Source organism: Podarcis vaucheri (genome assembly GCF_965113315.1).
Source record: "Podarcis vaucheri genome assembly, chromosome: 13".
Taxonomy (NCBI): Eukaryota; Metazoa; Chordata; class Lepidosauria; order Squamata; family Lacertidae; genus Podarcis; species Podarcis vaucheri.
The window spans coordinates 19006564-19030772 of NC_138751.1; the positions used below are offsets into that span (position 1 = coordinate 19006564).

A 24209-nucleotide genomic window follows, 5' to 3' on the forward strand; every position below is an offset into this window, starting at 1 on the left:
GAGTACACTGTCTACAGCATCTAGCGAATGTGCAAACTACCGTATTTTTCACCCTATAGGACGCACTTTTCCCCCTCCAAAAATGAAGGGGAAATGTGTGTGCATCCTGTGGGGCGAATGCAGGCTTTCGCTGAAGCCTGAAGAGCGAAAGGGGTCGGTGCGCACCGACCCCTTTCACTCTCCAGGCTTCAGGAAACTATCCACAAGCCTTGGGAGCCCGCGGGAGTTCCCGCCGGTCTCCCAAGGCATGCGGAGAGCTGCCTGCATCCCGAAGCCCGGGGTGCGCTGAGTAGCGTGCCCCAGGTTTCGGGCAGATATCCACAAGCCTGGGGAGACCGGCGCAACTTCCCGCCGGGCTCCCTAGGCTTGCGGATAGCAGCCTGTTCTGGGGGCTGGGGTCGGGGGAAGCTCGGGCTTCCCCCACCCCAGCCCCGTGCCTGGGGGGAGAAATAATTTTTTTTCTTTATTTCCCCCCCCCCCACTAGGTGAGCGCTATGGGCCGGTGCACCCTATGGGGCGAAAAATACGGTAACCAGTGCTCATGTGTGTTCTCCATTCAACTCACACTACTAATCACCGAGGTGCATACATATCAATAATTAAAAGAACACAGCTACGTTGCTGGAAACGTTTGATGAAAACCGCTTGCAAAATGGTGGGGGCAAACTATTGATTCTGTCTCAAGGCCTGCAGATAGAGCTACCGGGGTGTTTAAAGACAGATGGGTTCACTATGCAACTGTGTTGCTGCAATTTCATTGTATATTTGGGGAAAACATGGGAATATAGGTGGAAGGCTGTTGTTGCCACAGGCAGTGTCAAATTTTTACCTGTCCCCACTGTATTCAGTGTGTATTCCTGGTTGTGTGTGCCTCCTCATACAAGTTCACAGTACTTCTGCTATTAGTAATAATACTGTTAGTAGCGCTGCACTGTATACCATTTATTTATTCAAAAATTTATATCCCACTTTTCAACATGCAGGTCTCAAAAGGGCTTATAAAATTACAATAAGAAAAATTTAAAACATAAATTAAACCGCCAACCTTTCAAACCTCAATAATTTAAAATCTCAACAATTAACATTGCTGTAGGCACTCTAATGCATTCTGGGCACTAAATCTGTGCAGCACAGTTACTTGTGCGCCTCAGCATCTCTCACTGACCACACCCAAACGAGCTAATCTGTTGCTAGGAAGCTCTTCTAGCAGCCAACGCCTCTTCAAGGCACAACCGGTGAGAAAAATCTACAAGTGGCAGGAGGAGAGAGGAAGCCATTCCGGTTGTGTGCTTGGAGGGAGAGACCACACATGTGGTCTCTTTCTCAAGCAGCAGAGACAGTTGCCTTGACCCAAGGATGGAGAGGGGAAAGGCCGTAGCTCAGTGGCAGAGCACCTGCTTTCCATACAGGAGGTTGCAGGTTCAATCCCTGGTACCTCCTGGTAAGGCTGGAGAACTGTTGCTGTTCAGGGTAAACAAATGGGCAAAGTGGACCAGTGGTCTGGCTCAGTATAATACAGCTTCATTTGCTTGTAATACCATCCACGGCAGACCAAGAGGGCAAATGTGCTTAACCATTCTTACCTAGTCCATCCTCTGGAGGTAGATGACTAATATTGCCATGTTGAGAATGGCTGAGACTTATTGGTCCAAGTCCATTGAGTGAATTGATGGCTGAGCTGGAAAGGCGGTGGGGGTGAGGGGGGGCGTTGAGGTTGAACTGTGGCCAACCCCTGCATGCTAAATAATGCTGGCAGTCAGGAAAGGGGGGGGGATTTGCGTTGATGCACTAAAACAGCCACGCGCACACACAACCTGAAGAGAGACAGTTATTGATACCGAGCTATACCCATGCCAGAAGAGTCACCCGAGCAACACACAATCAAGAGAGGAGGCAATCGGCAAAGCAGACAGTCAGAGGGCAGAGGCAGCCACTGATCCACACGCACAGTCAGAGAGGAGAGAACAAGCCATGTGCACAAAAGGGAGAGGCAGCCTCTGATACAGGTTCACACAGCAGGTGAGATTTAACACACACACCCCAGGACAGTGATCAGTAAAGAGAGGCAGCCTTTGATGCACCCGAAACAGCAGCAAAGAGGATCATTGACACACATGCACAATCGGAAAGGCAGAAACAGCCACTGATACAGCCAAGGACACACCTGCTTTGTAAAATGCTAGCAATCTCACATGTGAACGGCCAGACTCCAGGTGTGAAAAGCCCACATAGACACATGAAAAGAAGCACACGCTCAGATACTACACACCCAACGATGTGGGGTCCCAAGCGCAGATACTCATAGACAAAGATGCACACACTCAAAGGTCATAGTCACCATCAGACTGGGCCATACCAATGATCCATCTTAATCTAGTCTCCAGAATCCGGCAAGGAAAATAGCGCTTCAGCCCCCACAGCTGCGGAGCCCACTGTGTGGCCCCATTTCCAATCCTAGGGGAAAAGCGGGCAGAAACATCTTTGTGACCGGCAGCCACAGACTGCCCCCAAGATTGCACAAAAGATGAAAAGTGGTCCAGCTAGCCTGCAGGCTGTAGCAAAACACCCACCTGCAAAAGAAACTGGGCTGAGAAAAGGGTGAGAAAAGCCGGAGCTCACACATCCTTTCGGAAAAGCCAGCATCACCTTAGGGATTCCGCCCCCACCTCCCCACACGGAAAACATTGTTTCCTGAGGAAACCACAGTAGTAATTACAAAGTGATGTTATCCTCTGCCTTGCATTCAGCTTCACAGTCATCTTCCGCAAGAGGCTGGTGCCTGCACCCATCTTTGCTGGCTGCTATCAGTGTTACCCCATTCTCCATTATTCTCTCTAAGGATTCCCCTCCTTTCAAAAACAAAAACCCACTTTGAATCCCTACCTATTTGCATTGTCCGGTGACAATGAGTTCCATAGGTATTTCAAGGACTGTGCATGAAGTGTGAGGAGAGCTTTTTAGAGAAGGATGTCCTGAACCTAGCAGAAGGCAGCAGGACAGAGAAAAGGGAATACTGAATGGAACACACACAAAAACAAGACAGTATTTCTTTACTCAAGCGCCAAAGGTCCTATAATGGTTCCCACCTTTCTTCCTGTGGCACAGCACCTCTTGCCTTGCTCCTCTCTATTAAACAGCACCCTGTGGACATTACCTTCTTCACCTACTGCCTCACCCTTTGCTTGGCATGCAAGTGGTCATGAGAATGTGGCCCACGTTCTCCAGCCAAGCCTCTGCCCCTCTGCCTTGTTGAGGGATCATAGGTGCTTTGCATGCTGAATCGCAAGCCTCCTCTTAAAAAGAAGGGATCTGTGGCCTTTCGCCAGGCAACTCCCTAAATTCCCTGGCCCCCTCTTTTCTTTCCCTTCAATTCCTTTTCACACTCACACCTTGCTGCTATTTCTGTTAAGATGGCTGTTCCCATGGGCTGGCCTGAGACCTTACGTATGAAAAGAGTTGCCCAGATGCCAACATATGCAGGAGAGAGGGCACCGTGCTTGAACTATGGGGGTAAGGGTAGAGGGCCTTAATAAAATGGATAAGCCCCACCTCCTGACTCCTCCCATTTTAGCCAAACCGTGCCTTTTAAAGAGAGGCATCACAAAAAGTATACCTCTCACCCACCCGCCCCCCACTCCGCCCAGTAATTTGAGCACTAGGAGGGCATGTGAGGAACCACCTTGTGAATTCTTTGGAAAAAGCAGAAGGTGCTGGAAGGGGATTCTGCATCCAATTCTTAATGACCAAACCTTTTCCGAAGGAGTTCAGGGGCCTGGTTATCAACACCCCCCTGCTGTTCCTCTCTCTTACCTCTGTGTCCTTCCCAGTTCCCAGTCCACTATTCAGTCAGTGACTGACTGGTGCCCAGCAAAGCCACCTACCTCCTCCTTGGGCCCACGAGTGCATGGGAAGCATGGAGCCACTGCTGTGCATGTGTGCACGTGCACACATGCATGCTGGGGAGGAAGGCAGATGTGGCAGGCCAAGAGATGTCTTCTTCCTCAGGCACATGGAGCCAAGGAAGGATGGGGAAGGAAGTGTGCTCCTTATCTGGACTCTTGGGGTGGCGTAGGAGGCGGCTTCTGGGTTGAGAATGGGGAAGGCGGGGGGAACCCAGTCCTCTGCATCCAGGGTTAGAATTAGGAAACCAGCCCCCTCTGTCATTTTGGGAGAAGGAGGGGCCTGAGCCAACCAGGATACCTGGGTTCTCCCCCCCCCCCTCTGCTGCTAGATCTTGGATACATCCATTCCCAACTCATTTTGGGCAGAGTACAGACTCAGAAAGGATTCTGCTGTGCTTCAGCCCTGGCGTTCAAATGGCAGATTTTTCCTTTCTTTTAATGGTAGATAAATCACTCTCTGTCTCAACATCCCAGCCTTTCCACCCGCTCACAAATAAAATCCTCTTTAACTCCCATCCTACCTGTCAAAACCCTTATTAAGAGGCCAGTTTAGGCAAACCTCCTATCAACGCCCCCCTCCCCGCCCCACTTTGCGAGGGAGAGTTACCTCTGTAAGAGCCAGCCTGCCACCCGGTGGGGAACCTGAATACCTCCTAAGCGTCTTCAAGCAGCCCCTTCCTTGGCATGGTCTGGCTTGGGACCCCTCCATTCACACGTCCCTGGGCTTGCAAACTGCCATCTTAAGATTCCCTCTGCTGGCCTTCCTGCTGCTGCTGATGAGAGGTGTGGTCCCTCCATGATCATTCATTGACCAAACCGCGCTGGGGAAAAGTCTCCTTTCCCTCCCCAGCTCCACCAGGCTTTTCAACCCCGCTCTCACCTCAGCTAGCTGCTGATCCAGGCAGGCCAGGCTGGGCTTCCTTTTGTCCTGCAGCTGACACCCAGCGAGATCCTCTGGCAGACCCAAGCGGGGGCCTGACTCTGGCTCTTCTCACACCTCCAAACCCAATTTCAGAGGGCGCGTGGCATCGCTGGCGTCTAGGACCCAGACGGACGTGTGTGTGTGTGTGTGTGTGTTCGGGGAATGGGCACAACCCTGCAATGTTCACACACTGTCGCCCACCCACCCCAGGTTCTCCAGCGCCCCTCCCCTTTGTGGGAGAATCCTTTTGGGGGGTGGGGCTCTGTTGCTCCAGTCCTCCAGCCCCCAGTGGAAATCTGAAGATGTCTGGCTCCTTGCCTCACTTGAACCACCGCGATCCACTCCCTTCCTGAAGGATCGAGTGGCTCCCTCCTGCTTTGGGCTCCCTCCTGCTCTCAGCCCCGCGCTCCTCCTAGAAGACCCAGGAGCCTTGGCTCTCTTCCCCACCGCACCCCTTTATGCTCCTCGTTAGTACTGCCCGGGCCCACCAACCACTAGGCGCTCTTCTCCTGCCAAAGTCTCCTGGCTCCTATCCGCTCCGACTGCCTAGGCTCCGCTCCCAGAGAGTCCCTGGAGAGCCTTCCTCCCACTCGCCCCTCCAGACCCTTCCGCTCTCCCATGGGAACGCGGGACCCGATCCTGCTAGATCCCCCCCTTCCCTTACGCCGCTTTAACGGAGGCCGTTCAATACAACCAGAAAAAGACTCCGCTCTAAGGTGAAATAAGGGATCCCTCCCCCCCGGCCCCGCTTTCCTAGCTTTTCTTTTTGTCTCTCAACGGGAAAAAAGGTAGATGCCCTTCAATTGGCTTTCTTTTTTTTTCTCCCTCTCTCTCTAAAAAAATAAAATAAATACAGACTGCTAAGAAAAGCCAGACGCTGCAATCAAGTCTGTACGCCTCTTGTCTCTCTGATATTCTTTTGCAGTTGCATAGGTTGGAATTAATTCAGAATAATAAGAAGGAAGGTTTTTTAAACAACAACAACAAAAAGCCTTTCTTTCTTTCTTTTTTGCATCTCATACTCTTGCAGTCTGGGTGATTAATGCCACAAACAAATCGCGCGCGAGCGTGTACACACACACAGAGAGAGAGAGGGAGGGAGGGAAAGAGAAACGGGGGTGTCACTATTATTTTCCCTGCAACCCAGTCGGGGGGGGGGGGAGTGTTAGAGAGAAAGGGTGCTGTTAGAAGTCTCAAGTCAAACCTTGGTATCGCCCCCCCCCCGGAAAAGGGCAAAATCCTAAATCAAGGGGGTGCGGGCTTTTCTCTCCAACTAGGGACAGCTTGCACATTAGTCCGACGTGTTTCGAGATCATCCATATGATGGAGAGGGGCAGTTCAAGCTCCCCCCATCACTTTTCTTTAAAAACACACACACACACGAGAGAGAGAAAGGTGGTGGGGGGGAGGTGCCAGAGAAGCCCCCTCCTCCCTCCACCAAGCCCCCAATCCCTCTGCCCGTGACCCTGCACAACAACACCCGGACGGACGTTTGTCTCGGCATTGGGGGGGACGGACGGACGGACGGGGGTGTCTTAAGTAAATAAATAAAGGGAACCGCTCTTACCTTTTCATGACAACTCCCGAGGACAGAATAAGCCAGAGGTGAATGGAAGGGGTGCAAAAATTTCTCCGCGTCTGGAGAGAAAAAAAGAGGTTTTTTCCTCCTCTGGTTTTTGCAAAAAAATGATTTTATTTATCATCCCCATTTCCCCCTCGCTTTAATCTCCTTTCCTCCTGCGGGGAATCAAACGAGCGCTAAATCCAACCAGCCACAGGAGCGGCGGCAGCAGTAGCAGCAACAGCAGCATCCTCCTCCTCGTCCCCCCACCTCGTCCTCTTATCTCCCCCCCCCTTTCCCTTCCCTTCCAAAAATTTCTTCCCGATCTTCATTCACCGCTCAGGGCCCCCCCCCCGCCCCGCTTGCCTTCCTTTCCCTCCGCGCCCCCCCCCCGCGCCCTCTCCGCGTCTGTCTCCGTTCAAGGTTGTTGCAGCTTCCGCGCTACACATGTTGCATCCCAAAGTTAAAGCAGAGAAACCGGCGCCGGGGAGGCGGGTGGGCGAGCGGGCGGAGGGTCGCCTGGGCCGGGAGGGCTCGCGCGGAAGAAAAGAAAGAAGCCCAAGTCTCCCTTCTTCCCTCGCAGGCTGCCTTTCCCCGAGGCCCTGAGCCTAGAAATCTCCGCATCGCTCGGAGAGTTGAGTTATTTATTTATTTCAAAGCCCCCCCCCCGCGGTTTTTCCTTTCCTTTCCCACCCACCCCCCTTTCCCGGGTCACCTTTCTAAAAAACACGCGGCGGTGCAAAAAGGAAAAAAAGGGGGAGGTGAAGAGAAGCGCATGGGGAGGAGGAGAAGGGGGGGGCGAGCGGGCGCTGATATATTTTTATTCCTTTAACGCAGACCAGACCACGTCGTCTGTTCTTTTCCCCTCTCTCGCGCAAGGCAAAGATACACACACGCAGACACACACATACACACACACACACACGCCAGAGAGGGTCATTAGCATTCCGCACCAACACCACGTCCCCACCAGCACCACGGCAGAGGCAGGTTGCAAAGCGAGGCAGAGCAGGCGAAGCACAGCGCTGCAGTCCTAGGCGCTGGTGAGGGGGGGGGTGCGGGGAGCTGGATCGGATCCCTGGCTTCCCCGGATCCCTTCTCAAAAGTAAGGGGGGCGCACACACATCCACGCGCGCGCGAAAAAGAGAGAGAGCCGGCGCGCACCAACCTGGCTCCTCCGACTGAAGTGAGGCTGGGAGCCCTGGGTCTTCTTGGCAGAGGCCGGGATCAGGGGGGAATCAAGGGGTGTTGTTGAGGGGGGGAACCCACACCCGGGGAGGGGGCTCGCCCCCTCTGCGTGGGAGATGTGGTCTGTCTCCCACGGCCACGCGAGGAGGTCGAGGCGGAAATGCAACGCAGAGAGAAAGGAGAAGTTTGACAGTCTCCGCTTACTTGCCTGCAAAAATCCCTCCCTCCCTCCCTCTGCCTTCCCAACGTGCCCACAGCATTAGAGGTGCGAACTGACCCAGAGCGAGAAAGAAAGAGGCGACCCCGCGGGGGGGAGGTAAAAAGACCACGCTATTTGCATATGGTTGATCATTGGGATGTATGCAAATAGAGCTTGCCCATTGCTTAGCATCGATCAGAAGGCGAGCCAGCCGGGTTGCAGAAGAGTGGAGGGGGGGGGGCGGAGTAGAGAGGGATCATGCCAGTCTTCCTTTGGCTGCCATCCACCCTGCCATGAAGACTGTAGAGAGATGCTTAGGATGGATGGAGACTGGAGAAGGCATTTTTAAAAAGCAGTGAAAAAGATCGTGCATCCCGCTCCCGTGTTACCAAAGGTAGGCAGTAAAAACAGGTTTTTTTGGTTCTGTCCCTGTAGCGTCACGCAGGATGGAGAGAGAGACACCACAGGGCTATGAGAAGCCAAGCAGGGGAGAGCTTGTCACACAGCCGCTGGTGGGAGAAGAAGTGAAGTCAAATAAACGAATCAATGGCTGTGGTAGTACAGGCCGGGCGTCGTTAGAGGGCGCTGCACGGGCCAGGTCCCCACCTGCCATTTGGTTCCCTGTTGGCAGCCTGGGGAGCGCGGCGGGAGGGATGGGGGCGGAGTATAAGAGGAAGTGCAGGAGCCACGGAGAGCGGGGAAGCCATTTGAGAACAAAGGCAGGTTTAGTCCAAGTTGGGGAGGGAGCAAAAGAATCCTGTTTGGTGTTGGATCTTTTGGTGGTAACTGTTGGAAGGTAGGGAAGCCCTGCTGTCATTTAAGTGGATTTATAGCCTGCCATATTTCAGAGACTCATGGTGGGTTGCAAGGAACATGTCTCAGTCCTGACTGCCGTTGACTCTCCAGGGTTTCAGAATCCGACAGAAGTATTTCCCAGTATTTCCCTCTATGGAAATGCCAGAGATTGAACGTGGGACATTCTGCACTGCTCCACCACTGAGCTGTGGACTTTCCTCCAAGCCATCCGCTTCCCTGGCTCTGCCCAAGAGAATTGCACCGTCCCTTTTTACAACCCAGCCAACACTACAGACACAAAACTGTTCTAAGCTCTTCCCACCTGCCATTTGTAATGTGATTCAGCATCTGCCCCCTAAGGATCAAGAAGACAGCAAAGACTCTTGAAGTGCAACCCTCCCCTCCCCACATGCATGCACACACATCATTCGTAGAACTGGAAAGCTGGAAGAGACCACAAGGGTAATCTAGTCCAACACCCTGCAATGCAGGAGTCGTTTGCCCAACGTGGGGCTGTAACCCATGGCCCTTAGATTAAGAGTCTTGCGCTCTACCAGCTGAGCTCTACCCTTCAGTCCTCCAAGATTCATCCATATAATTCAGGCTGCAGCAGAGAGTAAGAGAGGAGGAGAGATTTCTTGCCACTTGCCAAGATTGCTTGCCAACGTGCTTGCAGGAGAGCCCCAGGTGAATCAAGTGAGTGAGCCAAAACACACACTAAGAGAAGGCACACACACCTTCAGCTTCCTTGACCATCTTGACCTGGGAGCAAGCATTCTTCTTTGGACCCAGGTGAGTTAATCGGGGAGGCATGGGTGCCATGCAAAATTCACCCATATCACACACCCTGGGGGGATTTTATTGGAACTCAGGTATGTTCTACCCAGTAACTCACTGTAGTTGCAAAATCTCTTTGGGTGCCTCCCCCCCCCCCCCATGCTTCCAGACCTGGAGAGCAATTGCCCTTTGGAATTTTCTGTGGAGTGCTAGAATGGCCCACTTCTTGTTCTCATTGATCCCTGTTTCCTTTTTGACACAGTTTCCACCCCAAAATCCTCCACTGAAAATTGAAAATAGTAATTTCTGGGTCACAGTTTCCTTTCAAAATCATTTCATGGCAGGCTGCTAGTCAATAGCTGAATTATTATATGACTATATATATCAATGTGAAACATAAAGAGAATAGGTCCCTGCCCTATAGAGCTTGCTGTCTGTGGTTCTTTAAATATGTGTTTTGTTTATTTTTGTATATACCATAACAAAACAAAAACAACACTAACAAAGAAATCACAACTCCCACTCAATGCAAAAACTGTTTTCTATGTGAAATGATCAGATTTTGAAAATATCTCAAGGCGTCTTGCCATAGCAATCCATGTGTGGAGAGTGGTCCTGGGATTAAAAACTTTTAATAAATATCTTTTTTTTTTAAAAAAAGAGAGTGGTCCTGGGCATAGCCAAGGGAGGCGGGGGGGGCAGCTGCACCCCCATCAAGTAAAACAATAGAACTAATTAACCAACTGACCAATCATGTTGGTTCTGCCCCCTCACAAAAATCCTGACTACGCCCATGAGAGTGGTTGGTTGTGTTCTTTAGTAGCTGCATATGTAATAAAACCAGACTAATATATATTGAAGTTGTCAATCCAGGTGTTATGTATATGTGTAGTTCTATGTACAGCCAGTTGTTTAATTAAAGCTAAAAACCAAATCTGTTGGTATCAGGTTTCAAACATATTGGAGATGAGGGCTTTCCAGAACTTTGCAACAGCCAATAATGCTTTGGCAAATATGAATAAAAGTGAGTCCTTTTGAAATAATCCAGGTCTCTGATTTCCCGAGTTTCCATCGCTTTTGCCCCCTGAGATTCTGAAAGAGTATCATACTTGGAAGTCCTTGTGATTAGCTACCTCCGTCTCTACTCATCTTGTGGCTCAGACTACAAATTTATTCCTCTAAAACTTTCCTAATGGTTGTAGCTGTTTGATATCTGACTCATAAAATGTTTGGGATGGAAGGGAACTTGGGGGATCCAGCCTAACCTGGACTCTTATGAAAAGAAGGATGGTATATAAATGCCATAAATAATGGTAAGGATAAATAAAAATAACTCCCTTGCATTGGGACAGAGCCCTTGTGTACCAGAGATGCTCAAAACTCCAATGTTAACTCTTCATATGGAATAAAAGGGGTGGGTGTGGGAGACCTCTCTACTTCCTAAATCAAGATGCCACTCTTTTGGCATGTTAACAGAAGCAGCATGCTATAAAAAGTGGCACAATTTTGGTGCAGTATAGTAATTATTCAGTGGAGGAAAGTATTCCTCATCTGTTTTGGGAGGAGAGCATATCTGTTTTATGTGCAGATGGTGTTCCTTTCAGATAATTCACATATTGCTGTTTGAGTTTGCTAAATACACGTACCCTAACCTGAGATTGGAATATATTTTGAACTTTGGATCCACTGCTTTGGAATAGTGAGTAGGATAAACAGCAATCCAATCAATACAGGGTTGGGAGCAATTTATGTTTACATAAAGTTACCATCTTAATGCTTTTTCCTAAAAAATTTTTAAAAACCCAGAACAACCCAACCTTTGCTTCCCTTCCCTTCACCCAAACCTACAAGCTGTGAAACTCGCCTATCGCCTCCTCTCTAGCACCAAGCCTTGCTTGGCTCCAGTCCAGTCCCTATATCCAAATACTCACTGAACCCAGAAGCTTTTGTTGGCAGGCTGGGGCAGCTGTTTATAGTTTGCACGCCACCCTAGTCTCCAAGCGGTGCAAGGTTCCAGGGGTCTACCCGGGGTTTGGTTTCCTTGGAATGAGGGACAGCAGAGACTGTCTTTAGGGTATATGTTTTATATACACATGTATACAACCTGAGTCTATGATGGAGGGGCTCACAGCATTAACAGCGCAGGAGATCTTGCTTCTCTCATTGTCACAGCCTTGGATTCAAGCAGAAATCAAGCATGGCTCTCATTCTCAGGTGAGTGTGAGCCTGCCTCTAGCCCAGCTCACATACTCTACTCTGCCTTTGTCTTCCCCAGTACCAGCCAGGTGGGGGGGGGACCCATTTGCCCTCTGGCACAGAGCAACCTCCTTTATTACACTAAGGACCCATACCCAGGGTCCATTATGGCCCTTGCCTGGCTAATTAAAAAATGTGGAATCCCCCAAACTCACAACAGTATGGAGGTGTCACCCTCATTCCTTGATGCAGCTTTTGCTGGGATCAGCTATTTCTCCAGGGATTCCCCCCCCCCTCAGCTCCCTTATACTGAGCCAAACCATTTGCACATCTAGTTCAATGTTGTCCAAGTTGACTGGCAGTGGCTCTCCCAGCCCTAACCTGGAGATGGCGGCACTTGAACCTGGGACCTTCTGCAGGCAAGGAAGATGCTCCACCACTGAGCTAAGATGCAGCTACCTCCAGGTTGTTGAGAGATGCCTGTTTCTCTCCCACTTGTGTCCCCCTGCCCCACTTCTTCTTCTTCCACAGCGCACGACTTCTGCTGCAACCATAGAATTAGGGCTGGGAAGTTTGAAACACAGATACCACAAAAGGGGGAGCATTTTGGCTGAGTCCTTCTAGCAGCAGTGGGAAAGCAGAACAGCTCAGAGGAACAAAGGATCCCTTCTCTATTCATGACACTCGACTTTTGCTGGCAGGGAACAAGGGAATGAGGAAGAAAGAGAGAGAAAAATAGACACAAGAGAGAATGAAAATGTCCAGCACCAGGATTCCAGCTGCCTTTAATGAGAGAGATCTGTCCTCCCTTCAGGGAAAGGAATGGGGGCTAATGGGATAGCATAGGGAAGGAGGGCAGGACTCCTGGGTTCTCTAAGCGGGAGCAGTGAGGTGACAGGGGTCTAGAGCAGCAGGGGGGTGTTGGGAACTGAGGTTCTGAGCACTCGGGGTGGAGGTAAGGAAGAGCCTGACATCAGAATTAAAAATCCACATGAAGGAAAAATTCATGATCAGGGGCCAGCAGGAGCACAGATACTTTTACGTCAGATTTTTAAATTCAAGTACATTTGGCAGGCAAAATTCATGAGTAGGAGGCACAATTCCTGCTTGTGTTTGCTCACAGATCTTTCCTGGAAATTCCCTGTGGATTCTCTGTATTCTAACGTACGATTTCCACACACCCCCACTTGGGTGTTTCCCTCCCATATGTATTCTTTTACAGACAAAGAGAAAAAGCCCACATTAGAATCATGGTTGACAGCATGGTAGAATATTCTAGTGGTTTAAAGCGGAGGTACTGGAGAGTCATTAACAGAGGGGAAGTGGGGTGTCTTAACACTGGAGATGGCTGAGACTGGTGGTGTGCCTAAGACTGCAGATTGGTGTCTAAGAAGGTCTAAGATGCTGTGCAGGCATACAGATCCACCCATTCAACACATATGTACACGCTGTGATAAATATCTACTGACACACAGGTGTAAAACTAAGCCACTCATTTAAAAAAACACCCCTGGGGGAAATTAATGTCAATACAGAAACACACACACAGTCACACACACATATTTATTTATTTTTACATTTTCAGGTGTGTATATATTGAAGGCTGAATCCTAGGAGGAGAATAGCCAGGCGGAATCAAACCAGCATCCTTTCTGTTCAGCATCCTGCTTCCAGTAGCAGGCAAGCCAAAAGCTGCTGCGTGCTCACAAGGAGGACATGAAGGCAGTAGCTTTCCTCTCTGATGTCACCAGCCCCTGTTCTTCTGAGGTATACTTTATATATGGAGGTTCCATTTCACTGCCATGACAAATAAGCTGTTGCTGGCCCTAAACTCCACTTATTTGTCTAATCAGACTTTTTGTTAGAGCACCCTAAGGTAACAGCCATTGCTGCCTAATATGGTAGTGAACTCCATAGATGAAAGATGAGCTCTTTGAAAAAGGATGTCCTGGCACCAATCTTGAACCAATTTCTGAACAGTTTTACTGGGTAATCTTGAATTCTGTTCTTAAGAATTTCCTCCTCTTCACAGTTAATAATTTTATGAATTTCTCTCATGTCCTAACCCACCTTCCTTTTTTCAGAACTAAAAAGCTCCCAGCTGAAAATGTAAGAATAATTCTCTTAACACCAAGAGCTACACAATTATATACACTTTCCCTGCTGTGCACAAACATTTGCTTGCAGATATAACTTTTTCACAAGCAAACGCTCACCAGAACAATTCACAGGTTTGTGATACACACATTATACAGTTAATATGAAAGCATGTTTCTAGGCTCTCGATTTCACCCAGGGCAAAAGAGACACAAGCAGGTGTGTGTACAGTGTGAAGAGAAATATACTAATCTGCACGTGTTTTCATACACATTTGCCAGGTGCTCCCCATTCACACAGGTGCTTGAATCCAGAGACTCCTGCATACACATTTTTTCTTAGTCTCTCTCTCCCTGCACCCCACTCCTCTTCCGTCTCTCTCGCGCTCTCTCTCTCCAGCTCCAGTATGGGAGCTTGTGCAGGAACAGTGTGTTCTTTGTAGATGTGGGAACATCATGTTACAGAAGATGTGCAAAATTCTCACTTGAGCCCCCTAATCATTCCAACGCAATTAAAACTGCCACAGCAGCAGCCGGTGCAACAACCATCAAAAAAGCCAGGCCTACAACCAGAGTGGAGGCTAGAAAATGTACATCCCAGACGACACCTGGAAGTGTAATGAAACGTTAACACTACTCAAACCTATCTGGATCGACTTTGTTCCTGATGTGTGCATCGCTTGACTTCTTTGTTTTGATTCGTCCTCTCCACTCAGGAATTCCAGGCTTCCAGCTGATCCAAATGACATGCTCTCACCTGCATGCCTTCAGATTTTTTCTTTTTAACCTGACATGACTTGAGCCTCAGCACTTTTATCTTCCCCAGAAGCCTCTCTTCTTGAGGCAGGCTGTGTAAAGGCAGGCTGCATTTGCTCGGGATTTAGGGAAGACACCCTGTGCACGTTTAGAGGCCCTTTTCTCTATTCTTCACCCTTCCAGGATGGACCTTGCATAGACAGCAGGCTCTAGGGCTGAGGCTTGGCTGAGCCCTGTCACAAGGTAAATCCTGGAAGTCCGAACCCAAAATTCCCCTGCTTTGGCCCACCAAATTTGACTCAATTCCAGAAAACCCCTCATATTTTGATTCCAGGCATCCCTTGCTTTAATGCAGAAGGCAGCCCTCACAAGCCCCTGAAGGTCCTGAATTCTCCCTGCCTCCAAATGGTGTGTGCTCCTCTTCCACCCCCACCTGGCAGAGACATTTCCTGGGACGTATTGGATGCGGTAGGTGGAAGCTGGCTCCCGAGGAAGGGAAGGAAGGCCCATTATGTTTATTGCCCCTATATGAGGAGGAGAGTGGTACCATCTGGCCTTGGGGGTCTCTGTGGCAGTGAATGGGAAAGAGAGTGATTCATTTATTCCTCTTCCCCACCCCATGGTGGTTGCCATTGGCAGTTGCTGCCTAGTGAAATTCATGTCTCCCTGCTTTTTAAATACTTTGTTAATTGCTTTTTCGGATACGCTCTGCTCCTCACGAATGAGGCCAGAATAACTATTATGCCCTGGGAAGCAGGATTTTTGGGTTCACTGGAAGAACCTAGCGAGCTATAGAGGGAGGGAAGAGTTGGGGGTTGGCCATGCAAGAGTTTGCAGTCTACTGAGTCGGAACATGGGGGAGGGGGGATGGCACAAAGGGGGGCGCCGGGCTCTTTGGATGATCAGAAGGGGAAGGATAGCATTTTGTTAATTAATCTATAGATGGGACAGGGTTTCTCTGGAGCTAGGCTTCTTGGCTTTCCCCCATTCCAAGCTTTCTCCCCCTTGTGCAGTTCCACAGGAAGGGTGGAATTGGTTTGTTTGTTCACCTCCGAGGACCAGATGGAAAACAACATGCCGTGAGCTGGAAAGCCACTGCTAATAGCACATTTTAAATGCATATCATTTTCATACAGTTTATGTGGATGTGGCAGGTGCCAAGCAGCAGTCAACAGGGGTGCTGTGCTTATTCTATGCTAATCTTGGAAATAGCATAACTTGAACAGCGAGAAAAAAGATGTAAGGCGGCCATAGGTCAGTAACTTGGACAGGGGAAACAGCGGGGAGGGAGGGCACCATCCCATTCTCTGGAGATTTCTTTGCAACCCTCTAAATGAAAAAAGAGAAAAAAGGACGCTTTTAATGTGAATTGTCCTCATATGAATAGAGATTTGTGTTCCTGAGTCTTTTGATCTGCCTGAATGCTTCAACAGCCCGATTGGAATCATGTTGTCTCTTCAAAAAAGAAAGATGGGATTGTCAGGATTCAAACAAGCTGGAGGCCGCAAAACATGCCACCCTTTCTCTGGAGAAGACAAAGCTGAATCTGCATGCAGACCAGAGGACTTCAGCTAACTACAGGCCTGGTTACCACAACTCGCACCCAGACCTTGAATACATTCTTCCTGAATGGAAAACCAGAGGCACAGACTATTGGTCAGACGGGCACCTCTGAAGAAAGCAAGGGAAGCAATTGGGGGCAGGGGGAGGGAAATAGCTGTAGCTCAGGGATAGAAGAAACACATTGAATATAAAATGTCCTAGTCCCATTGATGTCTGGCAGCTCCGGGTAGGGCTGGGAAAGACCCTGCTCTCAGAAATCCCAATAAGCAACTGGCAGTTAGCACAAGACTGAGCTAGATGGATCAGTGGTCTGGCTTGGTGAAAGACTTGCCCCAATTCGCTGGAGTAGAACTGATCAAATGTGAAGCTACAGCACTTTAGTGAGATACCACAAGTTAGGCAGGGTCTTGTCAAACCCAGGCTCAGCAGCCACAAACCTGACAGTACAAACTGGGGAGGAAGAAAGCGCTCGCTGGATTCAGAGCAGACTTATCCTAGCTGCCTGTTTTATGAATGTCTGGGCCAGAAAGTCTCACAGCACTGTGAGAAATGCAGAAATCATCCACAGCTGTAGTTGTCTACAAAGCTTTTAAACATGTCCCTAAACACTCTTCAACTGATATGGAGTTATGTCCACCTGTGGATAAAGTGTTTTTTTAAAAAAACAAAAAAAACTGTGTGAACAGGAAGGGACTAAATACCAATCCTGAGGTTACACTGCCCTCTGTTGTCCACAAAGGAGACTGCAGATGAAGAAAAGACAAACCACTTTTTCACTCTTTAGGGGTGCTTCCAGACTCACTCTCATTATTTTGGGGTGGGATTCAGCAGTGGCGGACTTTGGGCTTTCAAATTTGAGTGGAGTCCTGTGCAACACCAAAATTTGACACCCCCTGCCTCTCGCCTTCTGTTTTAAGTCATTGTTCTGACACCCCCTGCGGTACCCTCTCTGCTCGACATTGTTCAGTGAGGAACACTTCACAAATGATGAAACTCCTACATGGGAGTCACTGCTGCCTAGGCATTTCTGTGAAATGTGCATAGATTGTCATGCATTATGATTTGAAACATGTGACATATGCTATATGTGCATGTGGTGGGAAGACATGATTCGCTGCAACTTCCCACGATATGTTGTATTGCATACATATATTATGATTATGATTGTAATTTTCATTGAACTGTTTGTTCCAAACCACTTTTACTATTATATTTTACATCAAGTATGTAAATTTGAAAATTGGCAGGGGGCAGCAAAAATTACATCCAACAGGACAGGAACAGATATATGCAGACATATCTGATGTGTTCGCGCATGTGCATCACCCTTAATAACTGGCTACACCAAGACAATTAAACTAGCTTAATTTTTTATTGCCAATATGCCATCATAACTGAGGGGGAAAGGGCAGGTCTTTGGGGAGCTTTGTAGTTTTGCAGAAATTCCACTGGCTGGCAACAGCGCCCTCTGCTGGGCTCAGGCCCTCCTATGAAGCACAGCTGCCCCTACCAGAGCCAAGCTTTTTTCTGCCCACTTCCTAAAGACTCCTTGAGACTCCACACCCAGTAACATTGCAGTATGTACCCCTCTCCTAGTTGAGCTGCCACCCCTTCCCCACAGCACAGGAAGAGAAAGACAGAATGCTACCAAACACAAACTCTGGAGAGTGGATTGGAACGAGCTCTTGTGATTACTGGGATGGGAAGTGGCTGCAATGCAGGAGGGACGGGACCTGCAGCTCTCCAGTTGGACTCCCAGTTCCTATTATCCTTAGCTAGCATGGCCAATGGTGAGGGATGATGGGAGTGGGAGTCTAGCAATCCCTAGAGCGCAACAGGTTTCCAGTCCCTGTTCTGGTGGATCAGATGGTTGGTTGGCATCCATCTGTCTCAGAAGACCACCGCCTTCGGGGGTGAAGTCAAACCGCTGGACAGTTACAATGCTGTGGCTGTAGAGAATGATACAGGAGAGACATGTTTTGTTGCATCTGGGGCAGATGAAGGCATCCAGTTGTGCTATTGCAGATGCACCACGGCGTTTCTTCACTCTGTTGCTCCTCCCAGTGGTCATTTCTCCTCTGGTCTCCAGGCACTGCAGTCGTCTGTAAGGGATTCCCACAGGGCAGGGTTGATACTGCCAGCCTTCACGTCATGTTTGCAGACACCTTTGTAATGAAGCCAGCTCCCCATAGAACATGTCCTTGGGAATCCTTCCATCTTCCATTTTGTGGACATGACCAAGCCAGTACAGATGTGCAAACACGCTGAGAATGTGAGCTTGGGAGAGCACATCTTTCTTTGTGACTCTGTCCTGCCATGTGACGGCCAAAATCTTCCTGATGCAGTGCATGTGGGAAATGTTGAAACATTGCTCCTGTCGCGTGTAAGTGGCCCACAATGCACTTCCATAAAGCAGCATGCTCAACAAGTAAGCCTGGGTGACCTTCATCTTGGTACAGTGGTACCTCGGGTTAAGTACTTAATTCGTTCCAGAGGTCCGTTCTTAACCTGAAACTGTTCTTAACCTGAAGCACCACTTTAGCTAATGGGGCCTCCCGCTGCTGCCGCACCGCCAGAGCACGATTTCTGTTCTTATCCTGAAGCAAAGTTCTTAACCTGAAGCACTATTTCTGGGTTAGTGGAGTCTGTAACCTGAAGCGTCTGTAACCTGAAGCGTCTGTAACCCGAGGTACCACTGTACTGGATGTAATTCTCCCATACCCTTTAGGAGAGGCGAGCCATTGTCATAGCTCCCTTGCCAATACGCTTGTCCAGCTCAGCATCGATGGAGAGGTTGCTGGTTATGCTGGAACCCGGGTAGACAAAACCGTCTACCACCTCAAGCATGTGGTCACCAGAACTGATGCCTGGAGATTACCAAAAGTGTGTGTGTCGTCCACTCTCCTCCCCGTTTCAGTATGCATGCAAGCTATTATCTGCTGGTGTTTATTATGAAGTTTCCGTTCCAGGCTCTGGAACACCCTTCTGACCTTCCTAAGCTAGTGACTCCGCCCCTCGGCTCGGAAGCCAGAAATAGGAGCTGGAAGTCTCGCTGCTTTCTTCAGTCGAGTCCCAACCCTCCCGCTTGCCCTAACCCAGCCCAGATGTGGGTGTGGCGAGACTTCCTCCGCCCCCTTTTGTGGCCTTCTTTCCCAGGAATCCTTACATCCACACACGCCAGCTTACTTTGATCAAAAAGGAAGAAGAAATAAAAACAAAAGATTCTTTTCCTCCCGATCACGCACTACCCACCCCCATCCTCCTGGGATCTGCTCCTGCTCTCAAAGGTTATATTCGTCTACTCTTTCCGCAGATTTCCCGCTAGGAAGCTAAGCAAATCTATCCACAACACACCCGGAACACCATGAATGTATTCCGCTTCCTAGGAGACATCTCTCATCTATTAGCTATAATCATCTTGCTGCTGAAGATCTGGAAGACAAGATCATGTGCTGGTAAGAAAGAGGGCGTTCCGCTGCTCACTCTCTTACGTGGGAATGTAAAATGTTATTTATTCCCGGCCTGAAAGTGATCACATAACAATGGGAGACAACCTGTAATTGACTAGTTTACGCTTGTAATTTACTCATGCAATTACTTACTCTCCTTTCCTTTGATGGCTTCAATCGTATGCACGTTTACCAGGGAGTAAGCCCACCTGGAGCTTACTTCTGAGTAACCTGCCACAGGATTGCATAGTGACAACTTAGCTTTATTTTTTAGCTATTGGTTTATTAAAATTAAGCAATTTCCCTTTATTTTTTTCCAGGTTTCTATTTCAGGAACTGAAAGACAGTCCTGTTGCAATTCTGTTTTCTTCCTGACTTGGAGATTTATGAAATGTAATTTTTAAAAATGTGATACTGGGTTTTGATAATAGAAAAGTTATTTCTTGCCTGTCGTTGAAACATCATGCACAACAAAATCTGTTTTCATAAAGAATGCAGAACCATATAGCTGGTTATTATTTGTTAAACCTTTCCTTTGCTAAATAGTTCCTTCTCAAACTACAGACACTTGAGTCTGTGGATGTTTACTTGAAGTCATGCCCCACTTTGCTCAGTGAGGATTACTTTTAGGTAACTGTGCATAAATTTTGCAACCTTAAAGATATGGAAATGTCCACCCTTTATCATTTTAAAAGTTTTCAGATAGTAGATTTAAACATCTATTTCCATATCATCTTAAGAGTTCGTATAAACTTCAGTAATTAAGGAACTTTACTAATGTTGTGAGTTTGCTTTCTCTTGAACGATGCCCCTGACTCCATATAAGGCAGCTTCCTATGTTCCTAAATGTGTTTGGGAGTTTTCCTTACAGGAAAAAAAAAATGATTTTGTTAAAGCTGGTGGCTGATTGTGGAATAATTTTTTCTATGTGTAGGATCTATGTATCTGTGTTGAATTCAACTTGTCCTTTAAAAGGAGATATACCATTCATCTTTTATAGCAATGCTTTATAACTAAAACATAGTATATGAAGCTTGCTTTTAGGAAAGGTTACCTCCCCTTGCCAAAGTAGCATAGTTATCCTGGCCAGGCATGGGTTAATTGGCCTTTGGGGTGGGGAAGAAAGCTATAATGAGGGGGGATCAAAGTGGAAGTTTTAATTTTATCCTTTGTGGAATTCAATGGGGAGAAGCTGGTTGCATGGAATTTGACAGAGGCTGGATGATGACGTGGAATATAGTTCAGGCTAGACTGGCAAAGTTTATTAGGTCTCCTCCTCCTGAAAAAAAAGAATCTGGTTTTCTAGTTGTCTGGGTGGTCTGTAGAGAGTAAAAGGATTGGGTGGAGGGAAGCCAGAGGCCCTGCACATGTGTGGATTTCCTCAGGCCTGAATAGGAAACTTCCTCCTGCTGGGCAGAACTGGGAAAGGCCGTGGATTATATCATGCATTAGGCCCAGTCGGAGATGCATCCCAGCACACTACCATCCTGCCTCTGTGGCTCTTTTGGATTATTTTTATTCTGTGCGTATGCCTATGTATTTTTTGTGTTGAGGCTTGAGCGGTTGTGAGGCTGGATGGTGAAATCCTGAAGAGTTTGTTTAATTCTTCATTATTTTTTAGTTGATCCTAATAAATATATTGATTACTATATTGTTTTTGAGTGTGTGTGTGTGTGTGTGTGTGTGTGTAAAATTATTGTGAATGAACATGGCTACTTTAAACGTTTGTTATTTCACAGAACCCTTGTGGTTATGAGTTTCACTGCCCTGTGCTTCTCTGTGCAGGGATTTCTGGGAAGAGCCAAATTCTTTTTGCCATTGTCTTCACCACTCGGTACCTAGACCTCTTCACCAACTACATCTCCTTGTACAACACCTCCATGAAGGTACTGGCTTTGACCATGCGTTAGATGGGACTGGGTGGAAGGAGAGCATAACAGGCTTGGATGAAGTGTGGGTCTGGCATAAATCAGAGAGAAAGGGAAATGTTTAGGTAGGAGAGAAGGCCTTGTTCTCAGCTTCTACCCCTCACTCTGCCTGAAACACCTTGACACCACAGTTGGTTACAGTAGTAGGAGATAGGATAAGGCAGGCTGCACTTCTGTGCCCACTTACCTGGGAGTAAGCCCCATTGAACTCAATACAATTTACTTCTGACTAGGTAGAGTTGCACTGTTCAACTGTGACATGTGCAAGCCTTTGTACTCAGAAGTAAGTCCTGCTGAGCTCAGTGAAGCTTATCTCCAGGTATATGTGTGCAGGATGCAGTTGTAAAATGTTGATATAAGAGGAAGCAAACTTTTGAGTTCTGCAGGGCACTTCATCAGGCGGAATAATTATAGTCTAAGACTTTGAAGTCTTTCTGCCCCATATTTCTGGACAAGCTTAACGACAGCATATTATTATACCAGAAGGTTAAAAGCAAAACAGTGAACTAAAACTTTGAAAAAGAGTACTGAAAAGTACGTTACAGAACATACTGAGAAGATCTACAAGCCTGGTGTACCACTTTTCAATGTGAGGCTAGTAGAATTAAGGAAAAGGGTGGAAATACATTGTTATAAGGGATTTGGGGTGCATGGGGGAGGTTGGCTGGATGCTAAAGAGGGCTTTTGAATCTAGAAATATGAGAGGGACTATTTAATTTTTAAGACAGGTTTCCTAGGGATTCTCTGTAACATGATTAGACTATAGGAGGGCTAGTTTACATAAAGAATTGGGGTGGTGGGGTGATAGTTGATCTCAGTGATCCCTCTTGATCTATTTTGTCTCCTATAGGTGGTTTATATTGCATGCTCCTATGCCACAGTGTGGATGATCTATAGCAAATTCAAAGCCACCTATGATGGCAACCATGACACCTTCCGAGTGGAGTTCCTGGTCGTTCCCACAGCAGTGTTAGCTTTCCTAGTAAATCATGATTTCACTCCGCTAGAGGTAATTTAATGTATAGGTTGGTCTTGTTTTGCACTAAGATCCAAGCCCCCAAACGGCTGTCTCATAAAGCAGGGGACGGCAATCTTTTTGGCTCCACGCATGTAGGGGTTGGTAGGAGCCACATGCCAGCAAATGTAGCAAGATTCAGTCCTGCCTGTCCACATAGTAACGCATCCATACAGCAGTGTCCAGTTGCGTGTGCGGAAATGCACAAACCCATGGAGATGAAAGGTATGCAGGGGTGTCCTTCCCTGTGCATTTTACCCCCCCCCCCAAGCGTAATTGAGCCTCTCAGTCAGAAGTTTGGAAGGCAGGGGGTTTAAAATGCAGAGAAAGGCATGTAGAGGTGACCATCCCGGTGCTGCTTTCTCTCCATTAGGATGGCTGCGTCTGAAGCCCTTCACCCTGTGTAACCAAATTCACTCTAGTCTAGGCTTGCCATATGTCCTGAAAATTCCTGATGTCATGGTTTTGGGGTGTAAAATGGCGTAAGGGGGAAATTTTGCTGAATTGGATGTATGACAATGTGATGGGGAAAGCTGCAGAAACAGCACCAAAATCATCGTTTTTGGGTGAGGTTTCCCAAAAAAAGGAAAGCTCAACAATTTTTAATTTTAATCTAGTCTCTCCCCCACTTCTTGGGTGACCAACTGAGCAGTGGGGGAAAGTGCAGTGTTTCCTGGAGCAAAGCTACACAGGGAGCAGTCAGGGACACCAACTTCTGGCACCATTTAGTGTTCTGGCCAAGGGGCACCTATGTCATGGGTTATGTGTTGGCATTGACTTCTTGCAGTTTGTCTTATTTTGCCTCTGTACTAATTCTCTATATATTTGTTTTCTCTTTTTAGGATTATAGGATTGGGCTTAGTTTTGTTTTCTAAAGCAACAAATAATATGTTCAACTGCACTTGTGTGCTTAGGCACAGACAAATAAACCTGAAGTTCATTATTCAAAATTTGTTCCAGTGAGGGGTGGATGGCATTCAAATGGGATTGTGATGTAGCTGAGACTATATGCTGCTCTGCCAAAAAAGAAATGCAGTTTGTTAAAAAAAGGAAAACATTTCCTATAATTGGAAGGGCAGAGGGACAGAATGGCTAGGACTAGAATATTTGTTCTCCAAATTTTGATGGACTACAGTTTCCATTATCCCTGACCATTGGCCATGATGGCTGGGACTGATGGGAGTTGGAGTCCAATGACACCTGGTCTCTATTTCTGAATTAGGGAGTGGTTTGTATCTCTTGAGTGAGGTACAAGGTTTCGCACACAACACCCAAAGTAAATGCTAGTTCCGGGCAATCTAATGCAGGGTGCATCTACTCGTTGCAGTATTTCCAGTGGCTAATGATGTAAAAATGAGTTGGGGCAGATATACCCTTAATTTCTGTCCTGAATCTTGCTGTGCAATAGTAGAAAGTCCAAATAATTCACTTCTCAGCATCTAGAATTCTCAATTTTCCCTTCTTAAAATCCTCAAGCTAATGTTGATATGGCAGCACAACTTTGAGGTTATTATGGACTGGCCCAGAACTGTTGCTTCATTGTCAGTAATATGTAAATTACAATCATATTGTATCTCTCTTGGATGCCTCCAGATTCTCTGGACTTTCTCCATCTATCTGGAGTCGGTGGCTATCTTGCCACAGCTCTTCATGGTCAGTAAGACAGGTGAGGCCGAGACCATCACAAGTCACTATCTCTTCGCCTTGGGTGTCTACCGTGCCCTCTACTTGTTCAACTGGATTTGGCGTTACCAGTTTGAGGGCTTCTTCGACCTCATTGCCATTGTGGCTGGCTTGGTGCAAACCATACTCTACTGCGATTTCTTCTACCTCTACATTACAAAAGGTATTTTGGAAATAAC

The 24209-nt window shown here is 47.7% G+C and overlaps 2 protein-coding genes across 8 annotated transcripts in view; one reads left to right on the forward strand and one right to left on the reverse strand.

Moving 5' to 3' along the window:
* Nucleotides 1-7566, reverse strand: part of GRIN2D (glutamate ionotropic receptor NMDA type subunit 2D) — a 59053-nt gene extending 51487 nt beyond the window's left edge. Inside the window, exons 1-2 of one of the 3 annotated variants that reach the window (XM_082196892.1) lie at nucleotides 7550-7566; nucleotides 6392-6462 (exon numbers count right to left, since the gene is read on the reverse strand). The gene's annotated coding sequence lies outside the window, so the exon portion shown is untranslated. Of the gene's footprint in view, nucleotides 1-2356; nucleotides 2455-6391; nucleotides 6463-7100; nucleotides 7298-7549 lie in introns of those variants that run through there. The other 2 variants (XM_082196891.1, XM_082196890.1) reach the window with 2 other exon arrangements.
* Nucleotides 1-24209, forward strand: part of KDELR1 (KDEL endoplasmic reticulum protein retention receptor 1) — a 124016-nt gene that overhangs the window by 97735 nt on the left and 2072 nt on the right. For all 5 annotated transcript variants that reach the window (XM_082197138.1, XM_082197137.1, XM_082197141.1 and 2 more), the window contains 4 exons: nucleotides 19269-19410; nucleotides 21190-21290; nucleotides 22183-22341; nucleotides 23941-24193. In XM_082197138.1, coding sequence (XP_082053264.1) covers nucleotides 19320-19410; nucleotides 21190-21290; nucleotides 22183-22341; nucleotides 23941-24193 — 604 coding nt within the window. In that variant the 5' untranslated portion in view covers nucleotides 19269-19319. The remainder of the gene's footprint in view (nucleotides 1-19268; nucleotides 19411-21189; nucleotides 21291-22182; nucleotides 22342-23940; nucleotides 24194-24209) is intronic.